Genomic DNA, 18,728 nt, shown 5'->3' with positions numbered 1-18,728 from the left:
ACTGTATGTTAAAAACATTAAAAAGTATCAGACCGTAGGCCCAGCTGAGCATGTGACAGTGTCTGAGTTGACCACTCCTGAAAGCCCCAGCACCTCTAGCACACACACAGGGGTACTCCAGCAGTGCATTAATGGCATTCCTACTAGGACAGGGCTCTGGGTGCTGGGTTAGAAATGCTGCCTGGAGTGGAGATCCCCACATTTGCACATACACACAAAATACCTTAAAAGTTAGACAGTTGGAATCTGGATCTGGAGCTTGGGGAAAGTGCTTTTAACAAGCCCTACAGGGAGGTCTCATCTGCAAGTTTGGGAAACTGCCTTAGCTGTTATCTGTACCTCTATAAGCTGGGCTTAGGTGTCTTTACTATATTACCATGATATTTGTAGTATACTATATTATATTCACATAAGTGATGTGTCCTTCTCATTGCATTGAATCAGAAAACATATAGTATCCTTTAGTCCCTTTAACTGGTAATGCTAGGTTGGATCACTTCATGAAGTTTTTTCCACTGTAAAGTGCCTCCTCTTTTTTTGTAACTATTAAGGTAACTGTGGGGTGATACTTATAGCCTTCGTCTGATAGTTCTAGCATCCACTCCTACATTTATTTGGTATTCTGTAGAGAAGAGCTTCCTTTCTCCCCACCCCCATTTTATTCCCTTTTCATATACTCTGGCTCACAGATTTTTTTTTTTTAAGATTTTATTTATTTATCTGAGAGAGAGACAGAGCACAAGTAGGGGGAGCTGGAGAGGCAGAGGGAAAAGCAGACTCCCCACTGAGCAGGGAGCCTGACAGGGGCTCAATCCCAGGACCCTGAGATCATGACCTGAGCCAAAGTCAGATGCTTAACCAACGGAGCCACCCAGGGACCCACAGATTTCTTTTTAACATCAATGTGTTATAATACATTAATGTCACTATGAGTATCTATCTGTTACATACCCTAGTGAAGGGAGAACCCCAATTCCACAATATCATTCTAGCTAGTGGTCTTAATTCTACTGAGGTTTACAATTATTGACCTCTCAAAAATAATGCATTTATTGTTTGCCTCCTGTTTCCTGAAAGGCCAGGTCTGTGTTCATTTGCAAATACTTAACTGACCCTCACAGATTGGGCAGTGGTATTGCTGGGGTCCCGTGCAGTCTTTACCCTTATCTTGTGCAGTCTCAACAAAGGCTGGCAGAGTGTCCAAGTCACTCACTTAACCAACATTTATTGAACCTTTATGATCAATGAGACACTCAAGAAGCTGAAGCAGACCACAAGTGTCTGTTTTCCACATCCAATTTCTTCTAACTCCTGCAGCATTTCATTCCACACACAAGGCATCTTCTGTCTGTTTCCGAGGCAGAGAACTAGCTATAGACAGTCTGACATACCTATTTGAAAAAACTTTAAAGGTAATCTATCTCCCATAATACAGAATAGCTCACTACAAAAAGTAACTGAACCTGGATCACTTCTTAGTAAATGAATATTTAAAGTGGTCTCCCAAAAATAGAGAACCAGACTGTTACAAGGTGCCCTGACTGGCCTCACAACCGTCTCCCATTAGGGGAGGAGGTGCTCTGGCCTAGTCATAGCTGAGACCAGACTGCCAAAAAAAACCAGTCCTTTTCCTTGGAGGGGCAAAGCTGAGCCCACTTTCATTCCATTTTATCTGTTCGGAAGCCCTACAGTTCTGTTGGAAGATCCAGATTCCTCATCAAGCCTGACCTGGCTCCCCACCTCCAGTCTGAATGTACCCATTGGTTGTGTTGAGGAGGAAAAAATCTTTTCTTCTACCCATCTCAAGTTCTCCATGTGGGGCCCTATAAATTTGGCTGGCCAAAGACAGATTAACAAGAGAAAAACAAACATGAGGTTATTAGCATGTGCATCACATAAACACCCAGGAGTACCCAGAGATGAGTAACTCAAAGTGGTGGTTAGAACTTGAGTTTAAATATCATCCTAGGCTAAAACAAAGGAAAGGGTTTGGGGCTTCTAGCTAGGGAGGCAAGTCATGGGAAGGTGACCAGAAGTACGGTAAACAGAAGTTGTTTGTAATGTTTTATGATCAGACCTGTCAAGAGAGGAAAGGTTTCTAGGGATGGAAATGCCCTTTTAAATGTAAATTTCCTTTACAAAGGGAAAACTGGTACCCTATTTTTAGAGCTTTTCCTGCTTTTGCTGTTTTCTCAGAAGTCTTTAGCTCAAAATAACCTATAAGCCAAAGAGGCATTTTGGAGGGTGCCATATTATGATACCTCTCAGCTGCTCTCTTTGCCCCACCTACACAGGACTTGATGTTCAGTGAACTGTCCAAGTGGGTACTTACCTCAGGACCTTTGTACTTCCTTCTTCCCCAGATTCATTACTCATTAATATTTTTTTGGTCTCAACTCAGGTATCGTCTCCTGGCTGCTTAATGTGCTTTTCTTCACGGCACTTATAACTATCTAAAAATTCCTTATGTGAAAATGGCTGAGATGACCATGGGGTTCATTATCCATTCCAGTTATATTAGTGGCCACCTGGAGCGGGTGGGTGTGTGAATAGGTGGGACAGAGAGGGCATTCCACATTTATTGTCCCCCAAGAAGTATGCATGTAGGAGAGGGTCCAGGTAAGATTACTTTAGAAGCATCACACCAGGAAAACTCCTGCATCTACTTTCATGGCATCTTTGCAGGCAAATTTGACCTTCATCTAAGTCGGGATTCTTTGCAGCCCATCAGTGTGAGATCACCAAATGCAAACTGCAGTGGCACAAAATCGGGTGGGTCCATGGGCATCCAGGGAACAAAGGAAAAGGCAGGGGTCAGGGTGAAACTCCCATGAAGCAGTGTTCCCACAGGCTCAGAGCAGAGCTGTATGCAAGGTGGGCCCAGGTGCAGTTTCCTTGCGAAACCACCCCACCCCCCATGTTAAGCAGATGTGGGAAGCTGTGTCCAGACACCCCTTATCTGGGGCTCGCACCTGGGTGGAATGGAGGAGGCTGTGTCTCTGTCACAGTGACCCGGATCCTCGGCCAGAGTGGGGTGTTGCCTTCCTCCTGACGTCGTAATTTGAAGGGCAAAGTGAGGGCCAGTGACTTAGGGAATAAGGCTTCTCAGTGAGTAAGGTGCGGTGATTGCTCAGAGGGGTCGCTGTGACACTTCAGGACCGCAGCACCCCTGGGGAATGCTGTCTCCTGTTCACCAGCCGTGTGTGTCAGCCCCGTCTGAGGGTTGCAGGCAGGCTGGCATTTCTCAGTATGAACAAAGTTTTACATTCCTAGCTGTCATTTTCAGAGCCACTCCGCCCCCAATTCAGGAGATTGAGCCCACCAGGCGTTGGTGGGTGCGTTTCTAGCATGCACCCGGTTTCCCTTCCCATTTACCAGGCCTCGGCCGCACCCCAGCACCCAGGGCATCCCAGCTGGGGCAGCCGGGGATCCTGGCTGGGCGAGGGACGCCGGCCCCCAAATCCCGAAAGCCGTGGCCCTGGGGGTGGGGGGCAGGCAGGGGCGAGATCAACGCTCCGACTCCCGAGTCCTCCTGCTCCTCCAGTCTCCTCCCCTCCTGCCGGGCTTGGCCATCTTGGGGGCAGGCCCCCGCTCTTGGTTGGCCTGGGTAAATCATTTCATCTTCCTCACCTATGAAACGGCACGCCCCCGCCAACGTCCGAGGACTACGACCTGGGCCAGCGACCCTGCCCTGCCTCTCTGGAGGCCCTGTCCCTCGGACCGCCCCGCGCCTGCGGAGGCCCCGACTCACCTACCTCCTCTCCCCATGGAGGCCCCGCCCCCTCGCCTCTCGGCCCCGCCCCGGCACATCGCGCAGGCGCGGCCCGTGCTAGCTGCGTCGCCGCAGTGCCCGGCGCCACAGCAGCCACAGCATCCTCGGTGTTCGCGTGTCCTCCCGGCTCTGTATCTCGTCTTACTCCTCCTCGGCCGGCGCGATGGCGAAGCCGCTGACCGACAGCGAGAAGCGGAAGCAGATCAGTGTGCGCGGCATCGCGGGGCTGGGCGACGTGGCCGAGGTGCGGAAGAGCTTCAATCGGCACCTGCACTTCACGCTGGTCAAGGACCGCAACGTGGCCACGCCCCGTGACTACTTCTTCGCGCTGGCTCACACTGTGCGGGACCACCTGGTGGGCCGCTGGATCCGCACGCAGCAGCACTACTACGAGCGCGACCCCAAGGTGAGGCCGGGGTCGCCTGCCCGGGGTCACTGCACTCATCCTGCCACGCCCGCTGCCCCACCCCGGAAAAGGGCAGCCCTTGTGCCGGGTTACCCGAGCCGCGGGCCCATGTGAAGAGAGCAGAGCGATGCGCCTCTCTCCCGGAAAGACGCACGTAGGGCCCGTGCTTGCGGCGTGTCTTTAAGTTGAGCATGGCCACTCTCTGTCCGCCCCCGCAGCCCATCGGTGGTCCACGGACTGGCCTCTTGCCGAAGAGGATAGCCTCGGCTGGGGTCACGTCTCTCCCACCGCCTTTCCCCGGGGGTCAGCCAGCTTTGCACAGGCCTGGTTCGGTCCTTCCCGCCCTGCCACCCCGGGCGCAGAGCGGATTCGGGAGGTCAGGAGGTCGTCTAAGTAGGCAGATTAGGATGTTGTCTACACTCGGCTCCCCGGGGGGCCTGGCCTCGGCATCCTCTGCTTAGGCGCGAGCCCGCAGACCCTTTGCACGAAGAGCTCGATCTTGCGGGAGTCCTGTGCTCCCCGCGACTCCTGAGCCCTGGAGTCCTGGCGGAATTTTCCAGCCTGTTTCTAGCCGGGTGCTTCCTCCTCCGCTGCCCCCGCCCCCCACCTTTTGTTTTTCTGCAGCAGAGTGTGAGAGAACAGGGTCCTGGAACCAGGCCTGGGCAATTTGGTGGTGTTAGTGGGTGAGCTCAGTCATCTGCAGAGAATTGTGGGGCTTTTTTTGGCTAGGCAGTGATCGGAAGAAAATCATTGAGGATGCCTGCTAAAGCAGGAGGGGTCAGGAGCTCAGAGAAAGAGCCCTCAAAGAAGGCTCAGTCTTTAGGGGTTTCCACACCTACCTTGAAGGACATTGTTGTGTTAAAGTTCACAGAAATTAAGTAATTAATCACAGAGATTAATTGTTACTTTTTATATTTTGCAGAAATTTATGCTTATGGCAGAAAAAGACAAAATAGGCCAAAGAAAAGTCACTGATGTGACTCCATTACTCTTAACCATATTAAAATGAAGGTGTATGTACTTTCAGATCCTTTTCTATTCTTAAATATACATACACTTTTTTAAAAAGATTTTATTTATTTATTTGAGAGAGAATGAGAGAGCGAGCACATGAGAAGGGGGAGGGTCAGAGAGAGAAGCAGACTCCTTGCCGGGCAGGGAGCCTGATGCAGGGCTCGATGCAGGGACTCCAGGATCATGACCTGAGCCAAAGGCAGTCGCTTAACCAACTGAGCCACCCAGGCGCCCTACATACACATTTTTAAAAGTATATTGCATGTACAGTTTTGTGGTTTTTCTGTTTCATTCATTGACATTTGTAACTTTTTCAGTAGCTTTCCAAGTTAGTAAATATGCTTCTCCAGTACCACTGGTAGTTTGATAGGCCTATCATACTCTTGGCCACCCATCTGCTCTCAGTTTGTTTGGGAATTTTCTTCCTGCTCTTGACTATAGAGAATATTGTCCTCTCCACGATATTAAGGTAGAGTGACTGGCGAAGAAAGGACACACTTGCAGGCCTGAAGCCAGTTTGCAAAGATTTGATTTGCAGTATACACATAGGCAGTGGGTAGTTGCTTTGTTGATCGTATTTTAGAGTATTTTCATGAGGCATTAAATGTTTAATAATTGCTAAGAGTGAGATTGATTGCTTTTCCAAACTTACTCTGGGGCACTCTTTTTTCTAAAATAGAGATGGTAAGGACAGATTTATTAGAATACCAACTGGGCTCCTTCACATTTAGTATGCAAGACAGCGTAGAAAGAAGTGGCACCAAATGGGTAAAGCGGGTTTTTACAACAGGGGCTTAGGATGACTTTGCCAGGTACACTAGCCAAGAGGTAGTGGCTCCCCCAGAATCCTTTGCTGATGGCAGAGCTCTGGTTTGCAACATCATTTTTGCTGTCAGTGTAGCAGATGACAAGGGTACAGCTTTGCACATTCAAGGACATTTTCCTGGACCTGGACCAGGACACACCCCAAAACCTTGCATTCCCATTAGAGTGTTTACGTATAATTAGATCCTGAAAAGGACAGTGAGGCTCAGGGATTACAGAAGCAACCTTTCATGAACAGAATTAATCCCTCTAACAAAACGGCTTTCCCAGTCCTCACGGAGAGGTCTGAGTTTTGATTGTTTGCTGTGGTGACTACGGGCGGAAAGTTTTGTCTTTTAAAGAAACCACACAGCCTGTAAGTGGAAGGTTGTTTGCGTGTTCTGTTTAGGAAGGCCATTTAAAACAGAAAATTGGAAGTTAAGTGTTTCAGTCTGGCTAATTCACATTGAAAAATAAGCTCCTCCTCTCCTTTTTCTGCAGAGGTTACATGTTTGCTTATAATGGACCAGAAACAAGCCCCACAAGAGTCAGAACCTGACGGGAGGTAGGCTCCCAATAAAAATCTTGCATAGCTGCACCCCAGCCTGGGAATGACCTTGGGGACTTGTACCACTGCACTTCTGATTGGGGTAGCTGAATGATTTATATTTAATAAACTAGAGTGCTTTTACTTAATTTTTGTTTTCCAGACAATTATGCAAGTTACGATTATTGGAGGAAAAATTGGAAAACAGATAAGCCGGAAGGAAAAAATTAATTTTAATCTCTCTCAACACCGAGTAATAACATGATAAATGCTATAAACATTTTGTGTCCTACATCTTTTTTCTACACTGGTAGCAACACTGCTTTTATTATACAAAATAGTATCGTGCTGTACCTATTGTTTCAGAACCCTTTTAGCCTTCTATTTTTGGCAGTAGCAGAAACAAATGAAACTTGTGCTCAGAGAAAGATTTTTCAGGCAATTAGCATGGCAAATCAAGTCAAAAAACCTGGCTAAAATTGAGAGGGTGGCGGTTGGCAGGAGGCAGTGCTTAGTTCTGAAGATGGTTCAAGGATTCTCCGAGGTAATGGCAAGGCCAGGAGTCTGGGATAAAACTCCAGAGCTGGAATTCCACCCTGAATTCAGGAATAGAAAAGAGCTGGATGGGGAGGGACAGCTTACATGAGTCCAACCAAGCTCCTTTTAGTCCTGGCTTCACCATTCCGTCTGTGAGACCTTGAACTTGGCTGGATTTCTTAATCTTGCTTGGCCTCAGTTTTTTCATCTTTTAAAATGGAGGGTGAGTGGGTGGAACGAGGTAATCCATTTCTGAGGTCCCTTGCCATGTTAAAAAGTTGTGGCTTTGTGTTTGCTTATAAAATGTTTCCATTTTATATTGACATTCCATCTCTGCTGTAAAAGAATCAGAGAATGCTTAAGCAAGGCATGACACAGAAGGTTCATACTAATAGAAGACCTCAAAGAGAAGGTTGGGGCCAGAGAGTAAGGGTAGGGAAACAGGTTGCATTCAAGGGCAAGGTCAGGACACAAAGTGCAGATGTAAGTTCTGGCAACCAAAGCAAATGGCAGCTCATGTCCACTTACGGCAGTCATGGGATCTCTGATAATTGCTAGAATGAGCAGGTGTGAGATACCTTCTATGGGATTTTAAAGTGGGTAGGGTAGAATGCGGACAGCTGGCCTACTACATCCCGGCAGTGGATGAGTCTGTTTACTAATGGCTCTTTGCCATAAGCTCATGGCATAGCCATGATGGTAGATTAAGGAAAGAGAGCTCCACCATGGGCCCAAATTGCAGTCTTAAATATTTCTAATAAGATAATCATAATGAATACGATTAATCTTATGGTTTGACTGGACTCAGGACTTAAAGGAAGATGATCTAGAGCAGTGTTTTTGCAGCCTTGGCTGCCTACAGCCTCCACTTACAAGATTTTCTTTTACTGATGGGACCAGCCACTGGAATCTTTTTAACACACCCAGTTTTGATATGTTTCCACTTGTCTTGTGAAGTTGACCTTGTATCCCCTGGGCAGGCTTCCCTGATACCAGATAGCTCAGTTATTTTCTCTGGCTAGAAGCTTGACAATGGACAGATGTTTTGTGTTGCTGATTAACCTGACAGCTCGCCAAGTGGAAGGTAGGGTTAAGCCATCATTTTATGAGATTAAGAAGGCTCTCAGGGTGTGCTATGATTTTTCGAAGAAGGCAGTTTGGCTCTGCTCTTAAGAGCTGTGATGGTTTATTTACTGTGTCACCTTGTCTGGGCCACAGTGTCCAGAAATTTGATCAAATACTATTCTGGATGTTTCTTTGAAGGTGTTTTTTTAGATTAACATTTGAGTCAGTGGACATTGAGTCAAACAGATTACCCTCTGTAATGTGGGTGGGCCTCATCCGATCAGTTAAAGACCTTAATAGAACAAAGACTGATACCCCCACCCGCCATGCTCATGCCTCCTCAGCAGGAAGGGACTCTGCCAGCAGACTGCCTTTGGATTGCAAATGCGGTCCCCCCTCCCTCATCAGATTTTAGTCTCAGACCTCCACAATTGTGTGAGCCAATTCCTTAAAATAAATCTATATATATATCCTGTTGATTCTGTTTCTCTGGAGAGCTCTAACACCAGGTGCTGGTATTAGATGGCTGCAAGGACCGACCCTTTGTATTTTTATGAAATATCGTAACTGACCTCGCTTCTGAATCCCAGCCCTTTGTAAATGACTTTTTAAAAAATTCTATTTTATATGACATAAGACTTAAAGGTTGCAGTAATAATACAGTAAATTCCCTTTCTTCATGCAATTCCCAAACATTAAACATTTTAACACACTTCTTGTGTCCCTTTCTATATATATTAATACATTTTTTTCTCTGAACCATTTCAAAGTAAGTTGCAGACGTGATGCTCCTTTACCCTTAAAAATGTAAATGTGTGCTTCCAAAAATCAGGGAGACTCTGTTAGACAAACACCATGAATGAGTAAACCCAGGACATTCACACTGACATGGTGCTGCCACCTACGGATCTCCTATAGCTTTGCCAGTTGCCCAACTAATAAGAAATACAAATAAGACAATAGGGAGAACTTTGTCTTTTCAGATTGTACCTAATTTTTCATTAAACAAATCAAAGCTTTAAGCCATTTAGAAATCCGCACATTCTGAGACATGAAGCAAATCAGCAACAGACAATAACTCACTTTTTTTTCCTACCTTATACAGGATGGGGTTCTTAGGACACAGTAAAGGGGGGCGCCTGGGTGGCTCAGATGGTTAAGCATCTGTCTTTGGCTCAGGTCATGATCCCAGGGTCCTGGGATCAAGCCCCAAGTCGGGCTCCCTGCTTCTTGGGGAGCCTGCTTCTCCCTCTGACTCTCTCTCTCTCTCTCTGTGTCTGTCTCTCATGAATAAATAAAATCTTTAAAAAAAAAAAAAAAGGACGCGGTAAAGGGAAGAGAAGTGAACACAAATTTAGCAAGGTAATCAGACTACAGAGAAGTTTGGTCAACTGTGTCTTGGACAGGATCTCCTGGTGTAGGAATTACATGTGATTTCAGTTCTAGCTGAGTGTCTTCTTAGCCTTGAAACATCATTTAAAATGAAAGGTGGAAGTAGCTCAGTTAAAATGCTGACTAGGACCACACAGGTTATAAATATTCCAGATCACTTCACATAAATTGATTAGGCTTTGGCTTCTCTGGCTGTGATAAGGAGACTTGCATGATTGGCACTGGTATGGGAGTGAGTAGATATTTTGTAGAGCTTAACAGCATGGAAGGCAGAAGGCAGGGGACTGTAAAATGTAATGTCATGGAGCACAAAGTAAATCTGTTCCCTGCAGAGCTGAGTGATCTCTGTGATCCCTGTAAGTTCTTAGATTCTATTATTATATTTTACGGTTTCCAAATTGACTTTGAGTAAACAGACCTGTGTTCTAGTCCAAGGTACCAGTACCTAAAGTGAAAACGGAAATCCGTGATCCACACTGAGACAGAAATCTGCCAGTTACTCATAGGAAGCCAAGTTTCCCTGGCACTTAATCCTAAAAGAAAGTGCTTGAGTGTGACATCATAGGTTGGGATTTTAAGAGATGAGGTAATAGGGGCGCCTGGGTGGCTCGGTTAGGTGTCTGCCTTCAGCACAGGTCATGATCCCAGGGTCCTGGGATCGAGTTCCACAGCGGGCTCCCTGCTCAGTGGGGAGTCTGCTTCGTCCTCTGCCCTTCCATGTGCGCATGTGCGATCTCTCTCTTTTCAAATAAATAAAATCATTTAAAAAAAGACGAGATAATGCTCAACATCCTTATGGCAAACAGTAGGGGTTTCATAAAGCTGTTGTCCGTGTGACCCTCCAAAAAACCCCTCTGACACAGCAGAATGGGTGCTGTGACATGGCCAGTGAATACTAGGATAAGCCTCAGCTGTGGTGGCGGGGGGGGCGGCGGTGCGTGGAGACTGCTGCCCCCTAGCAGTCTCCCCTTTGGGCTGGCAAGGGCAGGGTGGCCTTGGTGCCTTTGGAGAGGCTGGGGAGCCCATCAGAGCTGGCCTCTTGTTGGGTCAGTGGTCTCTGTCTGGCAGGGAGCTGGCAGTCTGCCATGGGGGCCACTCTGCCTGCTTAGCCACGGCGAGGTGGCAGCTAGCGTGGGAAGACACACAGAGTCTGGTAGAGAAGGGGAGTGCTGCTGCCTTCTCCTGGGCGCGGCTGACACATCTCTGGCCAGAATCTGGTTCTTCTCGGTGAAAACAGTTGCCCCAGTCTGTTTTGGTGCCCTGAATGTTGGAGAAGTTCTTTTTTCCTTTTCCTGCAGAGCATTCAGAGCCTTCTGTTAAACAAAGACTCTCAACAGCCCTTTTGGAGAGGGAAAAGAAATTGGCGGTCTGTAAAAGTCCAGTTCTGTTAATGACTCTCCGCTGTGTAAAGAGAAAATGAGGCTCTGCCTGTTGCTATTCAGCTCCAGCTCCACAATTCTAGTTCCTTACCTCCTAAATTGTCTTCAGAAGATTACTGTGTTGTGTAGTATTTGTGTTGCGCATCTTTTCATCTCTTTATGTCAGGGAGCTTTATGTTTTTCTGTGATGTTACCTACTGGTATAGGCTTTGCATGTAATAAATAAACCCAATTAAAAAAAATGAGGCTGCCTCTAAGCCACTTAATATGTGTTACAGTGGTATTGCAAGAAGGGACCATACAAGAGAGTCAACAGCCCAGCTCAGCACCCTAGGCAGCAGGCCCCCAGGCTGCTGTAGAGGGGTTAAAGGGGTCCCTGTCTCTCTCAGGCTGAAGAAGGGGAGCGTCTGGTTTTTCAGCCAGCACTCCTTGAGCTGGGCGGCCCTGTCCACAGTTGCACAAATGGTGGCTGGGGAAGCTGGGGTTAGGAGGGGTGGAAAGATGCTGGGCCAGGCCTGGGATGACCCTGGTCCTGTAGCAGCAGCAGCAGCAGCAGAGTTTGGGGACACTGAGGAGCTGGCCCTTTGCAGGTGAGCCCGCTACGCTTTTTCTTACGCCAAGCCTGAGCCCTCAGGTGGTTTTGTCCAAAATTGCCACCCTGCTAATTAGGTTCCATTACTCTCCCTGAAAATCTGGCCTGGCAAGGGAACCAATATTGCCTGAGTTCAGAGCTAGCCCTTTGTTGTATTTAGGGTAGACATGGTGTTTCTCAGAGAGGTGAAGGGATCTAGGCCACCCTACTGGCCAGGCCAGGATCTGGGATTGGACCTGAGCATGTGCGATTCAAAAGTGTGTGCATCTCCTTGGGCCGTGCTGCTAGCAAGCCTACTTTAGTTTGCCTTTACTCTGAACCATCTTGAGGAAACTGGGGAAAACCATTTCAGTACATTTGAAGAAATTATACAAGTTCTTAGAACAAATTACACAGCAACACCAGAAAACACGCCACAGGCCAGAGTGCAGAGTTCGAGCTGGGCAGATCAGCAGTGCCTGCCGTAGAGCCCACCTGGGTGGGTGGTTTCCAGGGGAGCCCCAGTGTCACTGCTTCTGTTCCCCTCTTATGCAGAGGTGCATTGGGAGGCTCCCTGGAGCTCTTTGCAGAATTAAATAAACTACAGAGCCCTTGACATCTGTGCTCAACTTGGGAGGAAAAAGAAAGACTGAAAGATTTTAAGATGAGGCCCAACATTGTATGCCTCGGTACCCATCCCTTACAAAAAGATAATCAAGCTGTTCCATAGTGCTAGTTAAAAGTTAGAAACTTTAGCAGAGATGGAACTACAACTACAACTTTAAAAATACATATTTCTATGGGGCTCCTGGGTGGCTTCGTCGGTTAAGTGTCTGACGGTTGATTTTGGCTCAGGTCATGATCTCAGGGTCACGAGATCCAGCTGGGTGTGGAGCCTGCTTGAGATTCTCTCTCCTTCACCCTCTGCCCCTCCCCACATTGTGCACGTGCGCACACTCTCTATAAATAAATAAAAATACACATTCTAGTTAAAGGCAACATAAAAACGTCTTGATCATATTCCTGAGTGCCAACTTGTTAAGAAGCCTCTTGGGGAGAACCTCAAAAGTAGTTACGAAGCAAGCCTTCGTGTGTACATAGGAAAAGGACATGATTGTGCTTGAAACCTTCACTCACACTCTTCTCGACAGCTGGGTTTTGTTGGGCTCTGGTGTTCTCACCGGTGGCTAAGCCCCATCTGGAGGGAGGGGTGGCGCAGTGCTATGGAAACCCCGTATGACAGTAACTCAGTTCAAGTGCAGAGTAAATAGCGTCTGAGAAGAAGCAATGGGCCATGAGCAGTGGTGACAGCAGCTGTCCGCGTGGCTGTGGATTCACTCACTGCACTGCTGAGTTTGTGATGAGAAAAGTCTCAGGAAAGTGAGAAAAGTCTGTCAAAGACGGAACTCGGCATGGTTTTTTGTACGTATGCATTCTCTTTGAATTTGTAGATTTAGCTGTGTATGGAAAGTTTTCTTCAATTATATACTGAAAAAATGTTTTTAATGTTTTATTCAGGTCCTTTCTTCAGGGACACTAATCAAGCAGATGTTAGGTAGTCTTTGTATTCCATATGGATATCTTCCTCTCCAATCTTTTTCATGCTTCTCCCCCATTTTGTTCACTTTTCCAGCCAGGTCTTTGTTTCCAGCTTTGCTCCTGTTTTGCATTTAGTGGTACCTCCATTTCTGTGGCGGTTTTATCTCTTATTTTTCTTCCCTGGGCTTGGTGCTGTCCTTTTGTTACCTTATCAGTGTTTCTTGACATCTTGGATTAGTCTGTACTAACAAATTGTATTTGTCTCTTGATAAATGCTGGGTGTTGTTTGCCCATTTGCCCATTTTATTTCCTTGTTCTGTTTTCCTGGTTTTTTAATTAATTAATTAATTAATTAATTAATTAATTTTCCATGCAGCCCCAAAGGGGCAAGTTTTCCTGTTTTAAATTTCAGGATGTAGATCCTGAGTTCCATCTCCCTGAGTGGAGGGAATTCTTCCTGAACTAGCTGTTTGCAACTGGATAATGGGGCAGGGACCTGGAGGGTGTGTGCAGCCTAGAGCGAACAGCCCTTCCTTGGTCCCCAGATTTATGAGTGTGTACATGTTTTTGTGTGTATCCACATGTGTGAGTGCATGTGTGCAGGTGCGTGAATTGTGTACAGGTGTGAGTGCATGTGAGTGTGCATGCATGCATGTGCCCATGTGTGGCTGTGTACACGAATGCATGCATCTGTGGGTGTGTGTGAGTGCACATGCATGTGAGTATAAAGTGCTTTATCCATTCCTCGGCTTGAGAAAAGCAGAGGCCAGCAGTGGACAATCACCCTTGTCCTCCCCTTGCAACTTGGTGGTAAAGAGGTATGAGAGCCAGTTTTCTAATTTAGTTCTCCCTGTTCTGACTTCCCATCAGTGTATTTTAGGGAAAAATGGGCAGAAGCATTTTTATTCTATTATCTTTACAATTGGAAGTATTCTACTTAATGTACAACATTTATTTTACTGTACTCTGTCAAAATTTTGTTCATTATTTCTATCTTATGTATATATATATTTTTAAATATTTATTTATTTATTGGACAGAGAGCATGCATGGGGTGGAGAGGGCCAGAGGGAGAGGAAGAGAGAGAGAATCCTCAAGCAGACACCCCGCTGAGTGCGGAGCCCAACACGGGGCTCAATCCCAGGACCCTGAGATCATGACCTGAGCCGAAATCAAGAGTTGAATGCTTAACTGACTGAGCTACCCAGGCACCCCTAATATTTTATATTTTTTGGTAACAGCTTTGAGATAAAAATTCAGATACCATGCAATTCACCCATTTAAAGTATACAATTCATTGGTTTCAGTATATTCACAGAGTTGGGCCATCATCACCACAGTCAATTTTAGAACATTTGCACTACCCCAGAAAGAAACCCAACAGCTTTTAGCTGTCACCCACCCCAAACTCCCTGCCCACTCCTAGTTGGGCAACTACTAATCTACTTTCTTTCTATAGAGTTATCTATATTTTATAAAGGGAATTATATAATATATGATCCTTTGTGACTGGCTTCTTTCATTTAGTGTAATATTTTCTAGGTTCCTTCTTATTGTAGCATATATTGGTACTTGATTCCTTTTTTTTTTTTTTTTAAGATTTTATTTATCTGACAGAGAGGAACACAGAGAGAGAGGGAACACAAGCAAGGGGAGTGGGAGAGGGAGAAGCAGGCTGCCCGCTGATCCTGGGATCATGACCTGAGCTGAAGGCAGACGCTTAACGACTGAGCCACGCAGGCGCCCCAGCACTGTGTATTTTCTTTACAGAAATGTCTGTTCAGATCCTTTGCCAACCAACCATTGGGTTGTCTTTTTTTTATTAAGTTGTATAGATATTCTAGATACAAATCTCTTGTCAGTTATAGGATTTGCAAATATTTTCTCCCATTCTGTTCCTTCCCATCCTTTTTACTTTCTTCACGTTATCAAAAGTTTTTAATTTCGATGAAGTCTAATTTATCTGTTTTTTCTTTTGATGTCATACAAAAGAAACCATTGCCTATTCCAAGGTCATGAAGATTTACTTCTGTGTTTTCTTCTCAAAGTTGCATGGTTTTTTACAGTTAGATCTCTGATCTACTTTGAATTAATGTTCATATATGGTGTGAGGTAGGAGCCCAACTTCATTCTTTTGCATGTGGATATCCAGTTGTCCCAGCACCATTTGTTAAAGAGATTATTCCTCCGACTGAATTATCAGGGCATGCTTGTTGAGAATCAGTTGGCCATAAATGTGAGGGTTGATTTGGGGCCTCTATTCCATTGCCTTGTGTGTCCATGCTTAAGCCAGTACCACACAGTCTTGCTGCTGTAGTTTTGTAATAAGGTTTGAGATTAAGAAGTGTAAGTCCTCCAATTTTGTCCTTCTTCGTCAAGATTGTTTTGACTATTCCAGATCCTTTGCATTTCCATCTGATCGATCCACCTAATCCTTCTAATGAATCAGTTTATCAACCTTCAAGGAAGCCAGCTGGAATTTTGACAGGGATTATGTTGAATCTGTAGATCCATTATGGAAGTATTGCCATCTTATCAGTGGTAAGCCTTCCAATCCATTGACATGGGATATCTCCATTTTCTTTGTTCCCTTACCTGTGTATTTTGCAAATTGGGAGCCCCTTTCTACCTTGGCTCACCCTCTGAAGCTGCTTCTTGGTTCTGAGGAGAATTGTTTAAAAACTGCTGCATGAAAGTGTGATATAATGGTATGAACACAGCTGTAAAAACCCAGAGGGCGACACTGCTGAAACTGAAACTGTGCAATTTTCTTAAAAGGTTTTTGGTCAGCTGCTGGTCAGAATTCTAAATGGGGTATAAAGACACATAGTTTAAAGAGGGTCACTGCATGGAATGCGGGTCCCAGAGTGGCTCAGGCAGGTTGCCTTGTAAAGGCAGGACATCCCAGTAAAACCCTGGCCGAGAAGCCCTGCCGACAGTCTGTGGAAAGTGAATTCTCTCTCTGCATCCTGCAGCAGGCAGGGAACTGATTTTTTTTAAATTGCATTTTGAAAATTTTAGCCTGCAGGAAAGAAAAAATCATAGTCCAGTCCAGTCCATACTTTCCCATGGATTCATATCTGAATCCGAGACACACACACACACACTCATGGACACACCCCTTTTCAAGGCCTGGTTTTGCTTTGTAACTTTTTATTTAGGAGCAAGAGTAGATTTGCAGAGGGTCACAAAGATAGTGTGGAGTACTGTGTAGCACTCTCTCCTTGCATGACCATAGCACGGTTATCAAAATGAGCTGGCACTGGCTCAGCACTTTCTTCGGATTTTACCACTTTTTCCTCTAATATTATCTTTGTCTCTGGATCACATCCGGGGTCCCCTAGTTTTATGTCTCCTTAATCTCCTCCCATCTGCGATGGTTGTTGGTCTCTCCTTGTCTTTCATGACCTTGGCAAATTGATGAATGCTGGCCAGGCAGTTCTAAGAATGACCCTTAGATGGGGGCCTGTCCAAGGCTCTTTCCTGATCAGTCTGGGTGGGGGGCTTGGAAAGAATACCACAGAGTACCTTCTCATCACAGCGTATCACCATAACCTGGCACTGATGGTATTATCCTTGTCACCTGAGGAAGGTGGCACAGCCAGGTCCCTCCCCTGTGAAGTTACGGTTTCCCGTCCCAGACTGTTTAGTAGATGGGAGTCACCCCAATCCAGCCCCCCTCAGGGGAGGGGATTGGGCACCACCTGCTGGGGGGAAGGATATCAGAATTTTCGGACATTTGTTAACACCACCATGATAATCGATAAATACTTTGGGGGAGACATTGGAGGCTGGCAGATACCCCTTAGTCTGTAAAGCTGTGCCCGCTGGTTTCAGGGTTCAGCGGTGGCTGTTTTCTGCGGCAGTTACACTGTGCTGTACTCCTGGTGATTTTCTGTCCCACTCGTTCCATCTGCGTACATTCATTGGAATTCTTCTGTAAGGAACATTTCTCCCTTCTTCCCCATTTATTTTCCCAGGCTTTACTTTTGATGGCAGGAAGCAGCATGGAGTCCCGTGTAAGAGCAAGACTCTGAGGGCCAGAGTGTGGCTCAGCCACTGCTGCCCCATGGTCCACTGGGGGGTTGTGAGGAGTAATTGGTACCACTCATGGGAAGGGCTTAGAACCCCACTCAGCTCCCAGTGAATGTGGGTGGTACTCCTTCTTGTTTACACGGACTGTCACATATCCCAGTCCCCCTGAGTCAGGCAGCAGGCACTATCCAGACTTGGGCCCAGTGAAAATGGATGTATCCATCCATCCATCCAGTTGTGTTGACTGGGTGATGTTTACCGAGTACTTAGCGTGGGTGTCAGAAGCTGTTAATACTTGAGAGTATTCCCCCGTCACAGGGTTGTTTCATCCTGTGTTAGAGAGGTGAAGAGGTCATTTACTCAAGGGCCTGTGGTGGGGAAGAGGCCAAGCTAAGTTCAGACCTGGCTCTGTCCATTCTGGGAGGTTTGTTCCCCAGCGCTGCACTGCCCTGCCTCCTGCCATCTGGGGGAGGCCAGCTTACATCCAGCAGGGCAGTGAGCAGAGGTTTTGCGGTAGAAGGGTCCTGAATGCTGCCCTTAGAAAGCTGAGGTTGGCCAAAGCTTGGCATAGGGAGTGAGCCCATTTGGGGGTGTGTGGGTAGCCCAAATGAAACACCTAAGGAGGTGCTCTTATGAATTTGCTCATCACCCTAATCTTCCTTGTGTGCGGGGATGGAATATGAAATCTGAGATGCTTTCTTTTGCCTCCTCAGCGCATCTATTATCTTTCCCTGGAATTCTACATGGGCCGCACACTGCAGAACACAATGGTGAACCTGGGTCTTCAGAATGCTTGTGATGAGGCCATTTATCAGGTATGGGGCCCTGGGGCCTGGCTGCTGGGTAGCCTCTTGTGGCTCACTAAGTTTTAATCCAGGCCCCGCAGTGAGATTTGCTGCCGTCTGGGCCCAGGCGTGACTTAGGGCCTAGTCTGTCCTACACGGGGGGAGAATGGGTTGGTGGGTGACACTCCTTCTCAAGGGGAAAACATAAGGATTGGATGGGAAGCTAATGCATGAGCGTGGGAGCATGGGATTGCATTGTGATGCTAAGGTTTCAAGGCTTCTAGAGGCCATTGCACTCCTCATACCCACCCTAGGGGCAGATTTACCACAGGGCAGAAGTGGTACTGTCCCATTTCTTGTCACCTTACTGAACCTCCAGTCCCCTCTTCCACCCCTAGACAACCTCTTGTGTTTATCTTGCCCTCTAGGTATAAAATTGCCTTTTCTCTCCAATCAAAATAAAAACTGTCTTTGCTTAAGGGTCTTCATTAACATTTATCACTTGGATGCTGATTCCGTCCACAGTTCATTTGTGGTTTTAGAGCAGAACTGGAATCCATCATGTCTGTTTTCTGTCTCTGTACCCCCCTCCCTGGACACCATCTTCCTCCTGCACTGCACACTCAGTATACAATTCTTAGGGTATAGATGTGCAGCCCTCCCACCCTCCTGCATGAACATAGCAGGGTCCTCACCAGAGCCTTCCCTCCCCTAGCACCTTCTGCTGCTTTTGCTTTTGTTCAGTTTTGGTGTGGGAGGCGCTCTGGAGGCCTTACTGGTAGCGGCATGAGAGGGACCTCACATGGGTCTCAGGCAGCCTCACATTTCTGGGGCTCCTGTCTGTCCACAGCTTAGTGGAGAGGAGTTGCTGGAGCAGGTAGT

At 46.6% G+C, this 18,728-nt stretch overlaps 1 protein-coding gene across 2 annotated transcripts in view; it reads left to right on the top strand.

The window, feature by feature from the left end:
* Positions 1-3,819: 3,819 nt before the first annotated feature.
* The window catches only part of PYGB (glycogen phosphorylase B), a 61,790-nt gene continuing 46,881 nt past the window's right edge, over positions 3,820-18,728 (top strand). For both annotated transcript variants that reach the window (XM_035005717.1, XM_035005716.1), the window contains exons 1-2: positions 3,820-4,178; positions 17,775-17,876. In XM_035005717.1, coding sequence (XP_034861608.1) covers positions 3,936-4,178; positions 17,775-17,876 — 345 coding nt within the window. In that variant the 5' untranslated portion in view covers positions 3,820-3,935. The remainder of the gene's footprint in view (positions 4,179-17,774; positions 17,877-18,728) is intronic.

This window comes from Mirounga leonina, unplaced genomic scaffold (assembly GCF_011800145.1).
Source record: "Mirounga leonina isolate KUSES-001 unplaced genomic scaffold, KU_Mleo_1.0 Mir_150, whole genome shotgun sequence".
Classification (NCBI taxonomy): Eukaryota; Metazoa; Chordata; class Mammalia; order Carnivora; family Phocidae; genus Mirounga; species Mirounga leonina.
The sequence above is the reverse complement of the archived record's forward strand: the minus strand, read 5'-3'. Positions and strand labels throughout refer to the sequence as shown.